General features: G+C 56.6%; 1 protein-coding gene across 8 annotated transcripts in view; it reads right to left on the bottom strand.

Annotated features, from left to right (window-relative positions):
* Window positions 1-537: 537 nt before the first annotated feature.
* The window catches only part of LOC135281208 (ankyrin repeat and fibronectin type-III domain-containing protein 1-like), a 247,641-nt gene continuing 224,997 nt past the window's right edge, over window positions 538-23,181 (bottom strand). For all 8 annotated transcript variants that reach the window (XM_064389884.1, XM_064389882.1, XM_064389883.1 and 5 more), the window contains 18 exons: window positions 18,080-18,281; window positions 17,584-17,791; window positions 17,113-17,307; window positions 16,762-16,875; window positions 16,104-16,201; window positions 14,568-14,658; window positions 12,734-12,841; window positions 12,408-12,507; window positions 11,758-11,890; window positions 10,738-10,857; window positions 10,175-10,390; window positions 9,726-9,892; window positions 9,167-9,317; window positions 8,289-8,457; window positions 7,868-8,034; window positions 6,827-7,037; window positions 5,905-6,551; window positions 538-3,598 (listed from right to left, as the gene is read on the bottom strand). In XM_064389884.1, coding sequence (XP_064245954.1) covers window positions 3,311-3,598; window positions 5,905-6,551; window positions 6,827-7,037; window positions 7,868-8,034; window positions 8,289-8,457; window positions 9,167-9,317; window positions 9,726-9,892; window positions 10,175-10,390; window positions 10,738-10,857; window positions 11,758-11,890; window positions 12,408-12,507; window positions 12,734-12,841; window positions 14,568-14,658; window positions 16,104-16,201; window positions 16,762-16,875; window positions 17,113-17,307; window positions 17,584-17,791; window positions 18,080-18,281 — 3,385 coding nt within the window. In that variant the 3' untranslated portion in view covers window positions 538-3,310. The remainder of the gene's footprint in view (window positions 3,599-5,904; window positions 6,552-6,826; window positions 7,038-7,867; window positions 8,035-8,288; window positions 8,458-9,166; window positions 9,318-9,725; window positions 9,893-10,174; window positions 10,391-10,737; window positions 10,858-11,757; window positions 11,891-12,407; window positions 12,508-12,733; window positions 12,842-14,567; window positions 14,659-16,103; window positions 16,202-16,761; window positions 16,876-17,112; window positions 17,308-17,583; window positions 17,792-18,079; window positions 18,282-23,181) is intronic.

Below are 23,181 nucleotides of genomic sequence, written 5' to 3' on the forward strand. Positions count from 1 at the left end.
TGTGCCATGGTGCACATGCCAGAGCAAGTGCCAGGTGCCTGTGGAGAAAACCCCTTCACCAACCCTCTCCACCAGTGCAAGGAGACCTACAGGGCTAACTCTGAATCCTGGTGCTGACAGGGCTCACCCAACACCTCCCCACACCGCCTCAAAGAGCCACCACAGCTCCCACACCCAGCACCGACATGGCAGCCTTAAAAACTGCCACAGACAGAGCCTGCTGCCTTGTATTCCCAGCCCTTGGCTGTGGGGAAGGGCAGGAGAGTGTCTGAAGGCTCAACAACCTGTTCGGAAAGAAAACATTGGTATGTGCCCGTGAAACCATCAAGGGAGAGAAGGAAAATATGAAAAGAGACAACCACCTTGCAAGTGCCATTCTTCAAGGAATGCTGTGCAGTAGGGGCCACAAAGAGGATGAAGGGTCTGGAGCAGCTCCTCATGAGGAGAGACTGAGGGGACTGGGCCTGGTTATTCTGGAGAAGACTGAGAGGGGATCCCGTCAATCCATACAAATATCTCCAGGGAAGGTGCCAAGAAGACAGTGCCAGAGTCTTTTTAGTGAAGCTCAGCAAGAGAAGGAATAATGACCACAAACAAAAACACATGAAGTTCTACAACATTAGGAAGAAGTTCTTTCCAAGGAGTGTGGCAAAGCACTGGAAGAGCTCCCCAAGGAGGGTGTGGAGTTACCCCTCTCAAGACACTGGAAACCCATCTGGACACATTCTTGTGTCACCTGCTCCAAGTGACCCTGCCTGGGCAAGGGGTTGGACTGTATGATCTCCAGAGGTCCCTCCCAACCCCAAATCTTGTGTCATTCTGTGAGGAGCGTGTTGCATCAGGACATCACACGTCCCCATGTTCCTGGTTGTGGGGCTCCCCACAAAATAGCTGTGCAACTCCTGCTCTTCCCACTTGCATCCAACTCAGCTCCTCCTCAGGCTCCTTCTCTCTTCCTCTCCCCAGCAAGGGGAGGAGGTCCCACACTGTTCCCTGCAGCCAAGTGATCCAAGCTGCTGTGTGGCCAGAGCAGCTCCTGCAGAAAAAGCTTTGCATGGCCACTGAGACCCTTCCACAGGCAGAGCTCTGCACAGGGGGTGGGCAGCAGCTCCAGCTGCAGACACTATCCCAGGCCCACCCCAAAGAGCAGTGCCTGCATTTGGGTCATGGCTCTGTCTCTCTTGATGGACTGGGTTTCTAGGAAGGGAGAACAAATTTTTAAGGAAAAGGGAGGACTTCTTCCCTTCTGGGGTCAAATAAAAGGGCATCAGGAGTTGCACAACTCCATGCTGAGGAGCATCAGGGACACAGATGTAGCTTTCTGTACATGGCCCTGATCTAACACTGAATTCACTCTGTGACTTCCAAAAAGGCACTTAGTTTTCCACCAGCTGTGCCTTCCCTCTGCCTTGCCTCAGGCTCTGAGCATCAGCAGGTGACACACGTAAAGGAAAGGGCCACCCTGCAGCTCCTGCCTCTTTGGGATGGCAATGCCTGTGGATGCCCAACAATGACAAACACCATGGGAACCTCTGCACTCACCAACCCACTTCTTCCTTGACCTGGGAGAGCGGGGTTTAACTTGAGGCAGAAGACAAGCAAAGGAGAGAGGAGATGGGAGAAGCGCCTTTTAAAAAGTTTCTTTGTCGCTCGCCTCCACATCCCATGGTGGTGCCTGCACTGACGTCAATGTGGTGCTGGTTGATTTGCACCAGCTGAGGGGCTGGCACACGATCCTCCCCTCCACAGTGGCTCTGACGTGGGGCAGGAAGGGTTCGTGCTGGGATATATTCCTGCCTGTGCCACACTGGTGGCCGCAAGGCGAGGAATGAGGAACCTCTGTGGAGTGACAGCTGACCCTCATGGCTGCACACAGAGCCCTCCTGCACCCTGGCACCCAGTGATGGGGGCTGCTGCCCAGCCCTGATCCCTCTGTGCCAAGGGAAGGACAGTGAGGTGGCTGCTGCAGGAGCAACAGCAACAGAAGCCTCGCCTTGCCAAGGGGTGCCAGACTGGAACCTTCCTCGCAGTGTTTGTGCCAGCCGAGCTGTGAGCTCTCTCTGCCATCCCTGCTCCTCTGCAGTGCTCTTCCCTCAGTGGAGGCTGCAGGACCTGACCTAGACATCCAGCCCTACAGCTCTGGGGTTTCACCAGCCCATGGAGGTGATGCCTTGGCACGCCCAACCTTATCTTGCTGCCTTACAGAGCAACAAGTCCCAGAAGAGCATTTTTGACTAGTTCTTTGCTCCCACACATGTGATTTGTGTGTTAATGTAACGCTGCACAGAGTGGGAAGCATCCCACTAAACACTCCTGGGAAAAAGGAGCCCAGCCCTTGGAATCAGAACTGGTTTGGGAGATGGATGATGGAATGCTACGCACCCAGCCACAAGAAGGACAAGTGATATGCACTCAGCAGGAGTTGGCTTTACTATGGACCACAGGAGATCAGAAAAGTAACCTTGTTAACAGGAGACCTAGTGGCTAACAAAATGTCATGCTGCAGGACGTACTAAAGAAGCACAATCACCAGAACAAAACGCCACCCAGGGGGACAAGGAAGCCCAGGGGGTTGCAGGAGATACCCTATAGCAAATCTCTAGTGTGGTATTGACACGTCTGTGAGTGCAGGGGGCTGGCTGCATGGGTTCCTTTAGTCTTGGACACAAGTCAAAGAGTCTTCACCTTTACCCAGCTCCAGTGGCTCTGGCACAATGATTATTGACTTTTTTCAGAATAAAAATACTAATATAATTTTGTTCCAAGAACTTTGTGCAAGAATCATTTCTCCAGGTGCAGTGAAAGGAGGGCAGATAGGAAAACACCCTTCGCAGGGTTGTCCTTGTGGTTCCTGCCCTCTCCTCACTGACACTACAGCCCTCCCCAGCAATCCTCTGTGGCTTTGCCTTCAGTGAATCCCAAACAAGGTTTTTCAGAAAAAAAAGGGGGGAAAAAAAGTATTGCTGCTTCTTCTTGTAATATTTTTCCTCTCTCTCTCTCTCCCCTGCTTCTCCTTAAAAATGTTTACTTTCAAAAATTCCATTCCTGCAGAGATTCCTCCTGAGCTCCGAGGTCTCTGGACTCCACCCTCCTCTTCTCCAGTCAGAAAAACTGAGTCTCGATGTCTCTTTGGTTAAAAAAAAAAAATTTAAAAAATAGCACAAACAAATAACACACAACCCAGTATGATCCCATTCCACCCCACGGACGCCTGATGAGAGGGTGTCTGTGGAAGAAGGAAGCATCAGAGACGAGCTGTCTGCTCTCTGGAAGCCGAGGTCTCCTCTCCATCCCACCGACTCTCCTCCTCTCATACGGTGGTCGCTGGCCCGTACTGGAGCACCAGAGGGGACGTCTCCTTGATGCGGACGTAGAAGCGCCCCTCAGGCTGGCTGGTGTGCAGGGACAGGGGCAAGAAGTCATCGGGGAGCCACTGCTCGCTCTCGTTGGCAGCGAACACCAGTCCGAAGTGCTCCAGCTGCTCCTCGCCGTAGCGGACGGTGGCCGCGCCGCCCAGCACGTCCCGCGAGACGTCGTTCATCTCCAGCACCACCAGCTTCACCACCTCCCTGGCAGCCGTCTGGCTGGTGATGTGCAGCTGGGGAGAGAGAGATGGGAGAGGTGGATGGTAAGGGGGAGGAATGAGGAGGAACAGGGGCCGGAGGCAGCCAACGGCGTGGAGGAGTGGTGAGGGTGGAGGAACAGCTGCCCAGTGGTGCCCGTGAGCAGGTGGCAGCAGCCTGGCACAGAGCCATGGGCACACCATGCCCAGGGAATGCCCAAGGGGTGCCTCTGCGTGCCAGGGCCCAAACTTATGGACTACTCTCCTGCCTCTACTCCTGTTTCCAAGCCCTTGCCACTCAACCCTTGCATGTGTCACCTACAGCTCTGCTGAGCTGCCCCACTGTCTCGTCACCTGGAGCTGGAGAGGGACAGTCCCTGTCCTGCTCCTGGTACCATGGAGGGATCTGTGTGAAGTCCCTCTTGTGAGCAGGATCCAGACCCTCAGACCAGCTGGGGTCTGGTCACAACAGCTCTGCCAAACTACAACTGAAACCTCTTTGGAACATGGCAATAAATTTCACCCCACGCACAAGCTTGGGGTTCTCCCACCAACAGCTACCTTTGCCCTCTGCTTCCCTGGGGACAGCCCCGTGAATCCCAAATCCTGTCAAGAAAATGAGCTCACCAGGGCCCTGGCTGCTAATGCTGGGACCCACTGCTTGGCTTCAAAGGCCCAAAGGCAGGACATCCATCCTCACCCAGGCAGGGCAACGTTTCCTTTGGCACATCTGTGAGGGCTTGCAGAGTGCCAGGAGTGCTTCCCCCGCAGGGTGGTCCCAGCTCTGGGCCCACGTGAGCACTGCCAGCCCTGAACAGCCATGGCAGGGCTCAGCTGATTTACACCAGCCGAGGAGCCATGCCTTTGAACTCGCTTTTCTTCGAGGAGAACATCGTAAAACGCTTTCAAGCAGGCGTGTCCAAAGCTTTGCAACTTCAAAAGCCACATGGGCAGCCCGCCAAGAACCTGAGGGCTGTGCTTCAGTTCCATAGAAATCTATGGGCATTCCTCAAAAGGAAAATAATCTGGCGAGGCAGAGTTGTCTCTGCTAGGATGTCCCGGCTGGGTGCAGAGACACCGGCTATCAAACCTCCCCAGCAATAAACCAATCAGCCTGCTGGCGCTGTTCTTCCTCTGCCATTGCTTTAGGCCGATTTCAACCCACACCAGTCCATGGTTTAATGATTTTCTGCTCTGTCATCCTCAGTCCTGGGCACCAGGAATGTCTCAGAAAGGAAATTTCAACAGGGGAAGGATGTCCATGGCTGGCACCAAAGGAGGCCACAAAGCCAGAGGGGCACCTGCCCAAGATGTGGGGGATGGTCTTCCATGGGGACCCCACCTGGAGCAGGTGTGAGTGATCAGAGCTGGTAGGGTCAGCTCCTGGGAGCAAAGCCCTCATGGAGAGGAGTCAGGTAACACAGCTGCTCCAGCATAGTCTGAAGGAGCATGGAAGGAGCTCTGCCTGCTGCCCCAGCCAGAACTAGAGTGGGCTCTGCCACTGGAGTTGCCACACGCTGGAGACAAAAGGCTCCTGCTCTCCCTTCCCTAATGGGGAAGGCTGGAGCAGAGACCACACACCTGGGAAGGGAAGGCTGTAGGAGGAGCATGGCCAGGGCAGGGGTGACAGCTGAATTTTGGCCTGGAAGGATGATGTGTTTGAACACCAGGACATGGCAACGAGATGGCATGCACATCATCTTAAATAATGGATTCAGTTATTATATCGGTAGCTCAGATATATCAAGGAAGATTTGGATTTCTGCTAATACACTCATCTGCTATTTTGGCTTTTTTCCCCCTGTTAGAAGAGTCAGGTTTTTCTTCTCTCTTTATTTTAAACAAAACAAAAAACCCCAACCCCACCCCCCCAAAAAAGAAAACCAAAACAACCCCAACCCCCCCAAAACAAAGAAACAAGCAAACAAAAAAACAACCCAAAAAAACCCCACCAAAAAAGTGTCCTTTGCTCTGCCTGCTCACACTGGGTGGCACCAACCTACTGTCACCTGCTGAACCACAGACCAAGAGCTGAACTTCAGCCCCACCACCTTGTCCCCAAAATGCACTACACGTGGCCCTGGCTCACTCCTTGTCCAGCAGCAGGCATCGCTCCTGCAGACACCCTGTCCTACCAGAAGCCTCATCTGCAGCAGGGACAGAGGGAGTCAGGGCAGGAGTGCTGCGAGTCTCCAGGGGACCTCACCCCTGGGACGGTGGAGGATGGGGAGGGCAGTGCCGGGTGTGGGGCACACGAGCCCTGCTGCCTCTGTCCCATCCTGCCAGCCCTGTCCCTCCGGGCACGGCAGAGCCGCTCCGCCACGCGTTACAGGCTCCGGTACCTTGACACTGGTGTCTTTGGAGAGTCCCGTTTCGTACTGAGGGCAGACCCTCAAGGTGACAGAGCCCGGCTTCTTCCCTTGCTCGGCCAAGCCCCCGGGCTGCTCTGGCTGCTGCTCTGGCAAGTCCTGAGTCCACTCATCCGAGCGCGTCCGGCAGACGGGCTCGGAGCCGGGCGTGGAGCCAGCGCCCAGCCCGCGCTGCCCGCAGCGGCCCGCGGTCCGGCTCTCGGCCGGGGAGCTGTCCACGGAGCCGGGGCACGACTTCCTCGGGGCGGGGCAGTGGGGCTTGGGGAAGTCCAGGCTGCTGGTCCGAACGCAGTACGCCTGTCGCTTCTCCGTGATGCGCAGCAGCTCGATCTGCCGGCTGGGCAGGACAAAGTCACTGTCGTAGAGCTTGGCCGGTGGCCGCGGCTCCTCGGGCGGTGGCGGCACTGGCGGTGCGGTCTTGAGCTCGTGGCTCTGCAGGACGTCCGGGGCACTGTCCCGCAGGCTGCGGGCCACCCTCCGGCCGCAGCACTCGGGCCCCGAGGTGGAGCACACCAGGTCCAGCTCCTTCGGGCTCTGCGCCCGGCTGGAGTCGTAGTCACTGTCGGTGGCCAGGAACACCTCCGAGGAGCCTTCCTCGTCCGACAGGCCGTGCGAGTCCGCTAGGGGTGAGAGAAGCAACGAGCGGCTCAGCCTGAGTGTGGAATCCCCCGCTGAGGAGGAATCCAGGGAAGCCCCTGAGGTTTTAGCCCTTGTCACACACCTGAGCTGCGCTCGCCACGGCACGGGCAGGGCGGTCCTGGCCCGGCTGACACCGACGGTCCCGCACGCACCCGGCCCAGCCCTGCTGGCACCTCGGGCACAGCCACCCCCAGCCCCCGAGCGCGGGCAGCCCCCGAGCCCAGCAGGCAGGAGCTCGGCTCCGCCGGGTCCGTACCGGAGTTGAGCTTGCGGCTGGTCTCTGGTGAGAGCACTGGGGATGGAAGGTAGTCAAGGTGGGATGAGGAGGATCGGGTTTTCTCCTTGGCTGCCCCCCCGGCCTCGCTGAGGAAGCCACTGAGAGAGATGCCACAGGAGGGCTGCTTGTAGCGGGCGTGCTGCAGGACATCCATGATCCAGCGCATCTCTCGCCAGATCTCCTCCATTTGCTGCCAACAGAGGAAATGGAGGAGCCCTTTCACACAGCAAACAACAGCAACAAGAAAGTCCCATGGCAAAACACGTGAGTGAGTCTGTACACACACCTCTACCCAGAGCTCTGGGGGAATCCTTGAGCTGGGAAATGCAAAGAAAGTGTTCTCAGGTAGGAGGAGGATGCAGCTGCTGGTTCAGCAGGCATGCTGGGGACAGGGGTAGTGTGGGGTGCTCTTTTGCAAGTCCATCCTAAAATGCACTTGCAGGCCTTTTTCTAGCAAGAAGGGCATGTGCACTTTCCTTGGGATTTTTAATGTGATCATTGTAAGTAAGAAGTTGCTCGATAAAGCAACTGCAGCCTGGAGAAGAGGAGGCTCCAGGGACACCTCAGAGCCCCTTCCAGTGCCTAAAGGGGCTCCAGGAGAGGTGGAGAGGGACTGGGGACAAGGCATGGAGGGATGGGACAAGGACCTGGATGGACAGGACAAGGGTGAATTGCTTCCCACTGCCAGAGGGCAGGGTTAGATTGGGAAGGAACTGTTCCCTGGGAGGGTGGGCAGGGCCTGGCACAGGGTGCCCAGAGCAGCTGTGGCTGCCCCTGGATCCCTGGAAGTGTCTAAGGCCAGGCTGGACATGGCTTGGAGCAATCTGGGATAGTGGAACTGGATGAGGTTTAGTATCTGTTCCAACCCAAACCGTTCCATGAATCTAAGAAAGACCAGCCTGCTGCTGCCCATCAGCCACATTAGAGAAATCCCCCGAGGCCACCAAGACCAGGGAACAGCCCAGATGCAAATCCTGCTGCCTGAGTCCTAGCAGGTCAGGGCCTCCTCCCACCCCATACCTGGATGTAGTCCTGAACCTGCTGGTGCCTCTGCTTGGCAGTGGAGAGCTCGGCATCAGAGAAAGCCTCCCTGAGGCTCTGCTGGGAGAGGAGTGACTCCAGCTCCAGCAGGGCGGACACCTGGCAGTACTGTGTGATGAACTCCCGGTTGTACGTGAAGAAGTGGACTGGGAGAGGAAACAAGAGAAGGGGGGATGAAAAACATGAGGTCCCATGCTGTGGATGCCCTACAGCCTCCTCCCTATCACCCAAGACGAGGAGGCCACACATTAGTCCACCTGGACAGCCCTCAGTACACCCCTCCATCCCTTCTCCCCAGGGAGTGAGGGAACTCTAGGCACCCCACTGCCCAGCCCAGCTCAGGAGGCCTCAGAGGACAAGGGGACCAGCAGAGCTGGGTTTTGGCATTCCCTCTCCTCACCCAGCTCGAAGATCTGCAGTGGCAGTGTGAGGAAGCCAGAGCGAGGGGTATAGGGGTTGTTCTGGCCTGGAGCAGTGCAGACGTCATCTGATGGAGGCAGCAGCAGCAGGAAGGAGACCTGATCCCCAAAGTCCAGCACCTCTTGGCTGTACAGACGGAAGTCTTTGGCCTGGAAGAAGACAGTGCAGGTAACAGCTGCACACATCACCTGGTGGGGCCTCTGCCCAGTCCTCATGCATGGAGTAGTCCCCAGGGACCACTTGCAGCCAGGGACACTGCAGCTTCAGCACACAACCAGAGACTTCTTGCTTCTGGCATAATCTTTATAATCTCATCACTTCTTCTCTAATTTTTCCTAAAAGTTTCAAAACTTCTGGTCAAATTCAACGTGGCAGGGTGTTGAAAACGTGCCACCAGTGATGAGCAGGGAGGTGCCCTCCCAGCTGCCCAGCCAGAAGCACATACCTGTCATTGGGGCTGCTGGAATGCTTCCCAGCAGATACTTGGCATGGTGGAAGAAGGTTTCTCCCCATGCAGTCTGGCCCCAGGGGCTGCAGCTCCAGCCCAGTACTGGCCAGGGACCAGCCTGCTTTGGAGGCATAGAGTTGAGCTGGTCTCGTGCTGCCCAGGACCAAACCACTGGCAGCAGTAACAAACCCAGATTTGTTATAGTGTGGGAAGGACAAACTGCTCCTGTGGACACTGTCCCTGGACAGGGCAGACTCAGCACTCACCTTTTTTTTGCACAGCACTAAAATCTGGGTGCTCCAGCCTCACAAGGAGGGTCAGACATGTAGTTCCCCACCTGCTGCAATCACCAGCACTGTGCTCACAGCCCCATCCCCTCCCTCTGCCCAGACCTTGGCTCCTGCCTCTACCTCTTGCAATGGGATGTTCACCAGGGTCATCAGCTCCTTGATGGCCACTTGGAGCTCCTGAAAGAAGGGGTTCTGGGACCTGTCAGTCTCTGGCTCTGTGGGAACAGGTTCCTCCACGCTGGCCATCTTCTGCAGCCACTCCCACTCCTCCCTGCAGAAGGCCAGAGACAGACAAGTGAAGGAGGGAGCAGTTTGGGTGGACATGGACACAATTTCTCTGAGAGCTGTGTTTGCTTGGCTGTTCCTCTCCCAGACAATGCAACATCCCCAGAGGTTTGGGAGAGGTGGAGGTAGAGAGGAAACTTGGTTTGCTCTAGGCTGAATCAGAATCACAGAATATGCTGAGCTGGATGGGACCCACAAGGATTGTCTAGTTCAGCCCTGACCCCACACAAGACACCCTAACAACCCCTCCCTGTGCCTGAGAGGATGCCTGAGTGCATGGCAGGGATAGGAGGGAATATTATGCTGCTGCTGAAGCAGGAGGTGATGGATGCTGTTAGCCTGGGTGGGACAGAGCAGCCTGGCTGCCCTGGCTGAGCAGCCCTACAAATCCCACCTGGAGATGTTGGGGTTGGAGCGGATCTTGACGTGACACAGGATGTTGGGGAGCTGCTCTGGCACCAGCACTCGGATCTGATCCACGGCACTGCACAGCTTCAAGTAGCCCAGGTAGAGGCCCGGGGAGAGGGCGTGGCTGCTCCGCTGGTGATAAGCCAGCTTGTCCTGGGAACAAAGGCACTGCTGCACCAAGCAAGTCCTCACAGCAGGGCTTGTGCTGATGCTTGTAGCACAGCCAGTCCAGCTAGAGAAGAGTGGCACAGGAAGACAACCTGGTGCTCCCAGGTTGAATCTGGCATCAGCTTGATGCCTCCCCTTGAAACAAGAGGATTTTTGGGTTGGCTGGGCTCTGCTGCCCCTCTGGTGTTACCTTTCCAGGCCAAGGAGGAGCAGGGAGCACTGGTGCTTCCCAGGGGAGCCCACTGCCATCCCTGCCCCAGCACACACCTGGAGGGAGATGAGCAGCGTGTCCAGAGCAGTGGGCTCCTCGGGGGAGGACACGGACTTGCGGCTGCTCTGCAGCTTGCAGATGGGCACCCAGCGGACACTCTCAAAGGTCTGGTTGGTCTTCACCTCCTTCAGGGTGACGATGAGGATGTTGCCCTGTTTATCTTTGATGGGCTCAAAGAAGACCTGCCCCAGGTCCTGGATGCCTAGCAGCCCCTGTGTGACAGGGTGGGAAGGCAAAAGGAAGCAGAGGGTCAGGGGACTTCCTGAAGGCACGGTGAGTCTGGGCAGCTGGGATGTGCCTGCAGCTGCCTGCTGGAAACCAGTCTGCTCAGAAAAGCACCCTGATGGTCCTCAGCCCCTCTGCAGGAGACTGCCATGACACCTGGCAGCTCACTGTCCCATAGCTGGAGTCCCGCCAGGGGGACGAGGCAGGGACACACAGTCGTGGCCAGCAGATCCTGGGTTTATCCCAGCTGTGGTACATCTGCATGCTGCTCCCAAGGGAGCTCAGCCTCCAGCATCCCATTAAAGTGTTTGTTCCCCCCTAGGCTGACCCTCACCTGCATCTGCGAGATGGCCAGCAGCATCTTGAAGCGTGTCTGCAGGATGCAGGAGCAGGAGGACTGGGACACGGTGACACACTGCCGCAGCCACAGGATCTCGTCCCACATACACGACACCTGCACACACCACAGAGTGTCACCCATGCATGACACCTGCACACACCACAGTGTCACCCATGCATGACACCTGCACACACCACAGAGTGTCACCCATGCACGACACCTGCACACACCACAGAGTGTCACCCATGCATGACACCTGCACACACCACAGAGTGTCACTGCTGCTGCAGCTGGGTCACACCAGGGGGTTTTGGGGAAATCGTTCGGCTCTCTGAGTTGGGTTAGCAATGTGCATGGGCATAGAGCACCTCTCAGCAGGGGTGCAAACAAATCCCTGTGCCACAGGCACTGAGATGCCTCCAGAGCCTGCACCCGAGGGCAGCCCTGAGCCATGTCCACTCAGACATCCATCTTCATCTAGGACTGAAACCTTAAGCTTGAATACAAGGTGGCCAAGGTGGGGAGGGAGAAGAAAGCACTCTACATCCATAGATAAGGATCAACCAGCAAATTATTTTGGTTCTGAGCTGCTCACATGCCCTTTCCCTAAGTCTGCTGACATCGGGGGAGCTGGCAGCAGCTCCCTGTGCATCCTAGAGCAGAGGCAGAGGTGCCATGGCAGGATGCTGAGGAGAAGCAGCTCAACAGCCACTGACATCCCTGTGAGAGACAGTGCCCACCCACCCTGGCACATAGCCTGCCCAGTGGCTCTGATCTGTCACCCATCTTTGGGCTTCCATGGGTTGGGATGAAATGCCATTCCCTGGAAGTTTCCTGGTCCATGCTGAACCTCAGCAAGAAGCAAGTCCACGGGCTGCCTGCACTACCAAGCCCCAGTGTCTGGGCTGGAGGGGCAGAAGTGTTGCCTGATGCCTGCCTGGGTCACCTTGGTACTCCTGGCCCTCTGCCCAAGCACAGGGTACTCCCGGTCCTCCTCTGCCCTCAGCCACCCACCTTGGTGAGCCAGAGGAAATCCTGCATGAGCAGGCAGGAGTAGGTGTCATCAATCTCCACCACGGGGATCTGGTCTTCGTGAGTCACCAGGATGTTGTCATCTTTGTAGAAGATGGCTGTCAGGTAGAGGCCCCTGCACGGGAGAGAAGACAGACTTCAGTGCCACCCCCAGCTGCCAGCTCCATCTCCCAAAGGGTCTCTTTCCTGAGAGAAGAGGAGATGCCCTGCCCCAGGTCCCCACTTCTCTCCAACAGCCCGTGGCAGAAGAGGCTTGTGGCTGGTATGGGAGCAGGAACAGGAACCCAACGTGTCCCAGCAGATACCACAGCCCATGACCCTGCAGCACATGGGACAGAGATGGGCCAGGGGACACTCTGGGTCTGGACAAGGTGGAGTGCCAGGTGAGCCCCACAGGTGATGCAGGGATCTGGGCACCAGCACAGCTTGGCCAGTGCAAATAGAGACACCAAGAGAATCTCTGATCTCTGGACCATGGGACTCATCTCCACTGACACCACCAGTTCACTCCCAGTGCAGACCCTGCCCTGAGCACGCCCAGCCCCCAATTGTAGGCACAGCTCTCAGGATGGGCAGCTCTGTGTCCCTGCTGGGCCAGCGGCTCTCACCATCCCCGTGCACCAGCCTCTCACCGCTTCAGTGTCTTGAGAAACTTGCTGCCAGGGTGGAAGAGGTGCTTGAGGCTCTTGGAGACCGAATGCTTTCTGCTCTGGGGCTGGTTCTTGCAGGGCTCTGTGAAGCAGAGAGCAGAGGATGCTGCAGCAGGAGATGAAGAGCTGATACCAGCCCATTGAGAAGGCTCTGCTGAGGTCTCCAGTGCCTGAGCTGTCTCCCTGCTCTTCACATCCATGGCACAGACCTATTCCTGCACCATCCCAGCTCTGTGGATCACACCACAACCCTGGGGACTCAGCTGCCCCCGCCTCAGCCTCCCCGGAGCACTGTGCTGTGGGCTCACCATGGCAAATGCAGTGCTGGTGGACGGTCTTCACCTGGCCCAGGAGATGGTCCAGAGCTTCAGCCTGCCCCTTCCGCCGCGGCGCCCGGCCGTCATACTCCCGCCAGTCTGTGGGGACACACCAGCATCACCCCAGCACCCTCTGCCTGGGGCAACAGGGGTTCCCAGCCCCTCCTCCCACAGCATGGCAGCGGCTGTGGGCGCTGGGCACTTCTGGGTGTGCTGGGAGATCCCCAGCTTTGTGCCACTCTTCCCAGGAACACCCAGCTTTGCACCTCACCCCGTGGCCACCGGCCTCCCCACAGCATGGCAGGGACACACCAGGGGGAAGGAACAAGGTTCTGTCTGTTGCTGCTACACTTCTCTGGCCTTAAAAAATAAAATTCTTTCCAGTCTCTTCCTTCAGGTCTTCCCCAGTTACTCCAGATGAGCACTGGAAGCCGGGCTTACCTCGACAAACACATAAATAAACTCCCGCCAGCTCCACCCACTGTGGGATGGCAGCAGGGTCCTGAGCAGGGCTGGGGACCTGCCGGCTCTTCTCCCTCAACTTTATATTAATTGCTTTAAACACCCCACGTCCTGCCTGCTGCTGTTTTCCATGGAAAGTTCAGCTCTGTTAACTTTGGCTAGAACTTGCCGCTATTTTTAGTAGCTTTAAAAACACCCAGGGAGGTGCCTGACTATATTCTGCTGGGCCAGGGAGGGATCTCTACTGAAGGGAGAAATATTACTGGCAATAAAAATAAATAAACCCCACTCCTGTCTGATTCACTTCAGCCACACTGAACTGATGCCACCTGGATCTTGGTCACAGGGAATGTAACCTGTGTGAGGTGGCAAATGGGCTTTAAAGTGGGTGCAAACACGACAGGGACAAGATAAAGCACGGTACTAGACTGCTGTGCCCTTGCTGTGTTCATTCCTAGACATGCAAATGGATTTTTGGTGATTTCAGTTCTCTGTGGATCTGCAGCCAGAGCTGTGCATGGTGCTGCACATCTCTGAGCCATTACTGTTCACCTCCACCTGTTCCCAGTGCCCTCCCTGCTCCCTGCAGCCTGGTGGGACAGGATGTGCTTCCATGGCCTGATCCTTGGGATAAGCTCAGCCTCCTGTGGGGCTGCTCCTGACTCATTTACAGCACCAGTGCCATGGGACACCACACAGGCACCTGTTTTGGGACTGGTAACAAGTGGCAGAGGCCATTCTGGAGCTCCCTCAGTCCTGAACTTCACCTTTGGGTTGCTCCTTCTAGCTCAGTCCTCCTGGCCCTTCTCCAGCCAGCCCCCTGGGGTGCCTTGTGTGACATTGGGTGGCTGTTTCCTGACACTTTTCTTGGGGCCAGCATGGGGAGGAGAGTGCTGACAGGCCAGAGCTGGTCTCTGTTGGGGCGCATGACCCCATCCCAGCTCCATGCCAGGGAATGCAGGTCCTTGGGTCTGGGCTGGATGGGAGGGCCCATGTGGTGGCACAGAGGGGGAAGCCACTGCCACCCAGGACCACTCTGAGTCCTGGCTCTTGGCCACCTCCTAGCTCCCTCCACGGGATGAGCTGATCCAGGTAGCCTGAAAAGGCTCAGCCTAGCCCAGGTGGCAAGGGTAATTCAAGGCTGAAAACTCACTGCTTGGCAAGGCACCTGTTGGCTGCAGGCAGCATCCCAGACCCCCAGGCACAGCCTCCCTGCCTGGCCTGAGATTCCAAACTCTGCCTCTGCCCCTGGGTCCACTCACTCCCATCCCTGCAGTGACAGGGACCCCTGGATGGCACAGGGAGCTGTCCTGTCCCCCTGCCCTGTGCTGGCTGCCATGGGAGTGTTCCCAGGGGTACTCACTGGAAGGGATGGCGAAGGGGGGCACGGAGGCTTGCGGGGGACCCCAGCCCTTCATGTTGTAGGCAGACACGCGGACGTGGTACGCCGTGCCCTGCAAGGAGAGCAGCACACTCAGCACGCCCCACCGCGCCCGGCCTGGCAGCTGAGGCAGGGAGGGTTTCCCCAGCCCACTGCTCCAGTACCCCATGAGGAGCACTCAGCTAAGAGCCCACGGCCCGGGTCACCTCCCTCCTGTACAAAGTCCTTGTTATGAAGCACTAGAGACTCCCTGTGGCCCTGCTGCTTGGGTTTGGGGCCACAGAGGAAGGACTGGACATTGCAAATGTCCCTTGCCAGAAATGCTCCAGCCTGAAAGACTCAGTGCTTCTCTGGATTGGGGTGCTGGTGATCCCCTGGGACATGCAAGGATCCAGCCCCTGGAGACAGGGAGCTGGCCCAGCACTGTCAATGGCTTGTAGCACAGTGACAGTGATTAAAGCCTCTGATTAAAGCCCAGCCAAGCTGCCAGATGTTGCCAGGCTTCCAGGCACTCATGAAGGCGACAGGAGCCTCTGAAGCAGCTCTGAGAGTGTGACTGATGGGCTTGGAGCAGTTTCTTGCAGTGATGCTGCTCCAGGCTTCCCTTGAGCCCCTCCTGCCACACTGCGGGCTGCTCCCACCCTGACAGCACTCCTGGGCCTAAGCCCCTCTCACCTCACCAAGGGGGTTCTCTGCTCCTCAAATCAGTGTTCCCTGCCTGCCCACCCCTGCTAAGGGTGATCCCATGTGTCCCAGCACCTGCCCGTGTTCCCATCCTGAGCTCCATCCCACCGCAGTCCCCGTGTCCCTGGTGCCAGCCCAGGCATGGCTCTTGTGGTTCTCAGGAAGATAAAACAGCAGGGAGCCACAGTACAACCAGCCATGACCTTGCTGAGCTCCCAAAGCTGAAGATGGGGCTGGTCCCCCCTCTTGGTGACATGGGGGCTGGGGCAAGGGGTTGGACTGTGCAGGTGGCAGAGGACTGAGCCACTGATTTACTGCCCAGGAAGAGCCTGGCTGGAGACAGGAGTGGGGAGGGGGATGGAGAATAAATCAGTGCTGGGTGAATGGGCCCTTCTACCTGTCACTGCAGAGTCCCCAGGCACCCTGGCAGGGAGATTCCCCACTGTCAGGGGCTGCAGCCATGTGGGGACAGACAGATGCTTCTCCCAGCCCCACACTCTTGGCTCTGCCCAGGCTGTGCCCATGGCACACAGCGTGGCACAATCCTATTGTTGCTGCTCAGAACGATCACAGAAACAAAGAACCATTAAGGTTGGAAAAGGCATCTAAGATCACTGAGTCCAACCGCTGCCAAGGCCATCACCAAACCATGTCCCCAAGTACCAAATACATGTCTTTTGAACATTTCCAGGGAGGATGACTCCACCACCGCCCTGGGCAGCCTGTGGCAGTGCCTGATCCCCTCCTCATGGGCTGCACTATGGCCTGTGGCTTTTCCCAGCTGTGGGCTCTCCCTGCCGTGCCTTGCCCGCTGTGGGCACCCCCGGCACTCACCGACACCAGCCCCTGGATGGTGAAGTGCAGGTCCTTCAGCTTGTCAATCACGGCTTCTCCCAGCAGCGGTGAGAAGGTGGAGGAGCAGCTCCACTCCACTGCAAGGAGAGAGACCCCAAGGTGGCATGAAGCCCTGGGGTGGGGACAGGCCACCAGGGCTGGGGCAGCATGTCACAGACAGCAGCTGCAGGGGGACTGCAGACAGCACAGGAGATGGAGGCAGCACAGTGCAGGCATGGAAAAAAGGTGATTCATAGTGGGGGGAAGGTCATGGGGAGCTGCTGTCCTCACCAAGCCACGTAAGATGGGATCAGCACATTTAATTGGTGGCTCAGAAGTGGGCGATGGAAGAAATTCTTCCAGAAGACAAAAATATCTGGTTTAAGTGGGTGAGTCTTCCCAGTGTGCAGGATGAGGAGGCAGCCAACAAGCGACACCCCAAGTTTTGCCTTGGTGCAGGATGATGTTTGGTCTAGTTCAGAGCATTTGGGTGGTGGCCAGGCTGTCCAGCAGCCATGGCTTCCTCTGTTCTCCAGCACAAAAGTGGCCTGACTGGGGCTTGGCAGCACTGCCCATGGCTCTGTTGTGTTGACATGGGGTGCAAGGCGCCTGCTGTGGCTGTGTGACCCTGCCCTGCTGCAGGGATCCCAGTCCTTACCTTTGTACTTGGTGACAACAGCTGAGTTGACGCTCAGGGGCTCCCAGAAGGTCACCTGCAATGAGGAGCTGCTGGCCACAGAGAGGTGGACGCTGCTGGGGGCATCTGGCACTCCTGGGGACAGAGATGCAGGGACTGCTACAGCGATGACAGTCACTCTGAACCTCCCTGTGTCCCTCTTGGGCCTCTCCCCGGTCCCAGGGACATATTCCCTGATGGAACATGTTCTCCCCTCCACGCACCCACACTGCAAGTCCTGCCACAGGGTGCAGGTGATGGGTGTGTGCCATGCACAGCCCCACTCCTTCCCCCAGAACAGGGACAGCCCCCAGCCCTCCTGCAGTCACTCACGGGCATGCTCAAACCCTGCCTTCATGCGCTTGTAAAGCCGGAACCGCCACTCCCAGGCCTTGAGCTGCTTCTCCTTCTCCGAGCAGTCAGCGTTGGGCGCCTCGTTCACCACCTGTGCCATCAGCTCGTTGACGCGCTGCTCCGCTTCCCGCACCAGCGTGGAGAGGTGCAGTGAGCGGCTTTCCAGGCTCACAACTGTGCCCACGGGCCCAGAAGGAAAGGGAGGAGAAGGTGGTTAGGGCAAGCTGTGCCTCTGCTGGCAATGGATTCCCACCCTGAGACCCCATCCTCTCTCCATGTCCTGGGCCTGGAGCCCACTTGAGTGCATGGTTCCCCTTGAGCCCTGCTGCAGCCTGCACCGGTCCCCCAGCACCCAGTGATCACCTCCCCTCTGCATCCAGTGCCTGTGGTGCTCCACTGCACCACGCTGGAGACCCAAGGTGATGGGCACGACTCCCTGTCCCAACTCACAGTGTGGGCTCTCCTTCGCTCCCGCCTGCAGCAAGGCCCTGGCAATGGGAGCATTGTTGGTCATGATGGCGATGTCCAGGGGCAGGAGCCCCTCGCTGTTGGGAGTGTTGAGGTCCAGCTCCTCAGGGCTGTAGTGCTTCAGCATCTCCTGCACCCTGTCAAGATCCTGCAGCTCCACGGCCTCAAAGAGTGCAGCATTGCTCTGGAACTGGGTGAAAGGAGAAATGCAGCTGGGCTGAGCATGGGGCACCCTCCTCCATCCCACCACATACCCTGGGCCCTCACCAGCCCCCATGAACCCAATCAGGGAGAGGGTGCCCTCACCCCAAGGCCTTGGCAGCATCAGCTCTTTGCAGACACATCTGGATGATGCCAAGCAAACACCTGGACCAGCTCCAACTGAACTTGCTAAGCTTCACTTAAGCTCCCACCCAAGTTCCAGACCATGCACACAGGGACCCTCTGTCCCCATCTGGATGGGGCAGCAGGCACTGACCAGGTAGGACTTGCGCAGCTTCTCCTTCTCGCCCCGTCCCACCAGGCTGCCCTCGTCGAAGGAGGTGTAGTTGACACGGAATTTCCCGGACAGGTTTCGGTAGAGCCTCTTGGCCGCGTTTGGTGAGGAAGGGCCCGGTGGCTTCCTGGCCTGCGCCAGCTGCAGGTCCCGCATCTGCTGCGTCATTTTAGGGGAGGATGACCTGGGAAAAAGCAGGAGGGAAATGAGGCATGGAGGATGTGCCAGAAAGGCAGAGGTTCATCTGTGTTGTCAGGACCAAGACAGGAATCGGAGACCCAGGGCACTCCCAGGCAGCACCAATATGAGTGGCTGCAAGGTGAATGCCAGTGCCAGCAATGCCCTCACCCATCTGTTTTCTGCTGTGGTAGATCTGTTCCTCCTCCCCACCACTGCTGCTGGCCCTGCAGGGGTGCCAAGGGGCTCATATGATCCCTGCAGGTAAGACATTTCCTTCCACACAGAAGCTGGGATGCCCAAAGCAAACTCAGGCTGCTCAGCTCTACAGCTGGTCTGGATCCATCCCACCAGGGCAATCTGTCCACACACCCAGTCTCCACCATCCAGCTCCCACAGAGATGGGCTGTCCCATCCAGGGATGCCCCGGCCCCTCAGCAGCGGAGGCTGCAGGGCCTGGCAGCCTCCAGACCCGTGCTGGGTGATCGCTGTCCATCACCACTGGCCTGGGATAGCCTTGTGTACCCTCTCCACACTCACCCTTCTGCAGGAACCCGTGTCCTGCACTCAACACCATCCCTCAGCCCTTTTTGGTACATGACTTTTTTCGGAGTTGCTATTCCAGCAAAGGGCACTCTCTGGAAGTGAAGTGGGAGCAGGGAACATTAAGGGCCATTTCTAAGGGCATCCAGACAATGCCAGGTCCTGATGGGGACCAGTGACCCCAGTCTTCTGCTCACCAAGAGATCCATGCTTCACAGTTGCTTCTTACCTTTTCCATCCATTAACCTACAAAATCTTTTCTCCTCTCTGATTACAGAATCACTGACTGGTTTGGGTTGGAAGGGACCTTGAAGACCATCTAGTTCCAATGCACTGCCATTGGGACATGATTTTGATTTTTATTTTCAAGATCTACAAGTCACAAGGAAAGCTGGTGTCTTTTCTGGGGCTCTCCAGAGTGGGAGCTGTTTCCTTCCCTGCAGCCAGGACCCTCTTGGCTCCATCAAGACCTCATGCCACCAGTCAAAATCCCCTGCTTTGTGTGAGTGTGGCCTTATTGCCATATGGGGCTTTTGCCCATGAATCATCCCCTGTGGCATGGAGGGTTTCCACTGCGTCAAACATCTGATCCCCTTCTTGCTGGAGCTCTGGCACAGGTCCCAGAGAGGAGCATCAGGTCTAAGGAGCATTTAGCATGGTACACTTAACACAGTTTCTCTCAGTTTTGGCCCCATTCCCCTGTGTATAAGGTCAGATATTTAGGGGCAAAGTCTTCCTCCCCTTGCTTTATTGGTTAAATATCAAGTGTGATAAAAGCATGGCATTTGGCTGAAGGTCATGCCAGAACACCCCAGCGAGTCTGTGCCTGTGGTGAGGATGTTTATAAAGCCATCATCCTGAGACAGGATATTAATAACCCCTCGCTCTGCGCCCTTTGTCGTCCTCATTTCAGATGAGGCACAGGGGGCTGCAGAAGGACTTTAATGATTTTACCTTTTATTACTGTGATATTTAAGAGTGGAAAGTGCTGCGAAGGTTGACTCCTGGCAATCATTCATCTCATCAGCTGCAGCCTGTGGATTTAGAGGGCTCCAATGTGGCCCAAGCCACAGTGTAACGTTGCTGCCCTGGGTTGCTCCAGAAATGGACATTATCTGAACACAGGGCTTCATGGATCAGACACTGAGCACCAGTCACACCACCAAAGGCCCATTTGCAAAAGCAGATAGGTGTTTTGTCACTTGAGGTGGCAAAATATCCCTGAGCAACCCCATGGGAGTGGGTGAGTTTTGAGCAGCAGAGTCCTACTGGTTCTGGTGGGGAGGAAGGGATCAGCACCCAGGAGTGTGTCACCATGGTGGGAGAGCCTGCACAATGCAAGGAAGGGCAGAAAACAAGTCCTACGGTCTCTGGGATCTGCCTGGCTCTGGACACAGTGTCCTCAGCCTCTGCACTCCACATGTCATCATGGACAGGGAGCAGCTCCTGGCACGGCCTCTGCTGAGGGCTCCTCATGCCAAGGGCCAGCACACAGCTCACACAGCCTTCTGCGGAGGGCAGGGAACAGGGGTGGAATGGCAGCACAGCTCTGCTGTCACTGCTGTGCAGACGAGAGGAAAGCCACCTGTACCCGAGCAGGCAGAGCTGTTCTGACAGGAAGACACAGGAAGGCAGGTCCCTCAGGAGAAGCCTGAGATGCAAAGCACTGCCTGGTATATTTAGGAAAGAGAAGTGACTTGAGAGGCTCTCCAGCAAAACCTTGCCCTTTCTCTTGTGTTTAAGAGTTCCCTGCTGCCCAAGTTCTCCTCTCTCCTCTCCACCTCTAGCTGCTGCTCAGAGGTGAAGGTGGCTCTTTCAGCAGGCTCATCAAGACGTGTAAGTGTGAATTCCACTGCAGCTCCCCTTCTTCAAAGGAGGCAACAATGCTCTCCCACATGGAATGCTCTTCCCTCCACGGAAGCTGGAGCAGACCCTGTTGTAACAGATCCCTGCTCCATTCGTGCCTGCGGAATCAGGGTTTAAAATGGAGAGGTGCTTTGGAGAGAAAGTCATTTGTTCTGCCAATTAAAATACACAGCAAATGACCCAGTGCAGGCAGACTGCATAGCTAGGAGGAAGATCTCTCAGAGATGGCAGAAACAGGGACAGAGAGAATTTTCTCACTGTTTTCCCTCCTCTGATTTGCTTTTAATGAGAATGAAAGAGATGGAAATTATTCAGTGCTCAGGAGTGAACATCTATGTATATTAAACCAGCTGCCCCCAAGATAAAAGAGTTTCCTGCCCTGTGGGTATGAGTCATCTGGACTCAGTGAAATGGTCTTGATTTATCTATAGCTAAACTTTGCCCTGGAGCAACTGATAGCTGAAAACAACACCTGCAGATGTCCTGCCCTCAGGGGCCAGCCAGCCAACACCAGCTCACCCATGGCAAAGCCCCATCCTGCAGGGAGGTGTGGGAGGAGATCCCACCTCCTCTGCCTGAAGAGTCTCAGTGCAGCTAAACTAAATTTATCTCAGCCACAATTGGTTCTTGTTACTAATTATTGTCCTACAGTCTGCAAGCAGAGGACAGGTGCTTTGCCTGCCCCAGCAGTTCAGCTCTCTGGCCATGGGGGATGTGTTTGTGACCATCAGGGAGGTGATGTGGACATCAGGTTTGCAGTGCCATAAACCCACACACCAGCAAACTCCTTCTGTGTGTGAAGAGCAAACTCTTCACACCAGCAAAACTCTTCTATGGAGTAGAAGACTCCCTCCATAGCAGAAGCTGAGGTTCTGTGGAAGGATGAGCTGGGGCTGCTAGATCCATCTGGGGTCAGTTCTGGGCCTCTCATGGCTGGAGAGTGTCCAGAGGAGGAAATGGAGCTGGAGAAGGGTCTGGAGCCCCAGGAGGGGTTGAGGGAGCTGTGAAAGGGGCTCAACCTGGAGAAAAGGAGGCTCAGGGGGGATCTTCTGGCTCTGCACAGGAGGGGGACAGCACAGGAGGGGACAGCCGGGGGGGGTCGGGCTGCGCTCCCAGGGAACAGGGACAGGACAAGGGGAAACAGCCTCAAGCTGTGCCAAGGGAGGTTTAGACTGGATATCAGGAAAACTTCTTCCCTGAAAGGGTGGTCAGGCACTGGCACAGCTGTGCTGGGCAGTGGTGGAGTCACCATCCCTTGAGGGATTTAAAAGCGGTGTGGATGTGGCACTTGGGGACATTGTTCAGTGGTGGCCTTGGCAGTGCTGGGTTAATTGTTGGATTTGATGATCTTAAATGTTTTTTCCAACCTTAGTGATTCTAACTATGATTCTGTCTCAGGAAACCAATGCAATAGAGGTGGTTTTCTTTCCTTTTAAAAGTGCATGAGAATGGATGAGTGTAAGGCATCTTCATTTTTTTCCCTTCCTCCAGCATCAAACACAAGCAATTCCACTGGGTAGTTTACAACGTGGTTTATGGTATTCTGAAAGTTAATGTTTGCAACACTGCAGATCTTGGCCTAGTAAAAAGTGTTAATAGTTGTTGTAATTCCTTGATTTTAAGTGCATTTTGTGGAAGGGTGTAGCCCCTCCAAGTGTCCGGCTGAGAACCAGTCCTTAACAGACACGGCTGCTGTGCCCCACGACAGAGCCCAGAGCCCGGGGGGGCTGGGACAACCCTGCCCACCCCGAGCCCAGCGGGTACCTGGGCAGGCAGGGAATGACCACCCTGCCCCAGGTCACCAGGCCAGACAAAAGGAAGAAAATTTTTACCATGAGGGTGGGCAGGCCCTAGCACAGGGTGCCCAGAGGGGCTGTGGCTGCCTCTGGATCCTTGGCAGCGCCCAAGGCCAGGACACTGGGGCTTGGAGCAGCCTGGGATGGTGGAAGGTGTCCTTGCCCATGGCAGGGGTAGGATGAGATAAACAATCATTAAGATCCCTTCCAAGCCAGAGGAGTCCATGACTCTATGATGTGGCTGGTGGGGGCCACGGTGGCCATCCCACAGCCCTGTCAGCACCTGGAGCCTGGCTGGGAACAGCCCATGTGCCAGCAGTGCCGCTGCTGGGGCAGTGACCTCCCTGCCACCCCGAGGCTCCGGGGCTGGCTGTGGGAAGGAAAAGCTCCCGGGTGCCTGCCCGAGGTGGCAGTGAGAGGGCAGGCTCCAGGCACAGCAGCTGACACGAGCTCAGCTCTGCACTCCCTCCCTGGGGTCAGTGGGGGTGGCTGGCACACCAGGGAGCTGCTCTCACCATTCCCAGCCTCATGCAGCAAACAAGGAGGCATCGGGGTTCTGTGCACAAGAAAAAAGGAGCCTGAAAGACAGGGGATGAAAGGTGCTGATGGCTTTCAAAGAGCAAGGGCTGGTATTGGGAGCTGAAGAGGGACTGGGCCCTTGCAGAGTTTGCTGAAGCCTCACAGCCACGTGGATATCAGTGG

Source organism: Passer domesticus, chromosome 15 (genome assembly GCF_036417665.1).
Source record: "Passer domesticus isolate bPasDom1 chromosome 15, bPasDom1.hap1, whole genome shotgun sequence".
Taxonomy (NCBI): Eukaryota; Metazoa; Chordata; class Aves; order Passeriformes; family Passeridae; genus Passer; species Passer domesticus.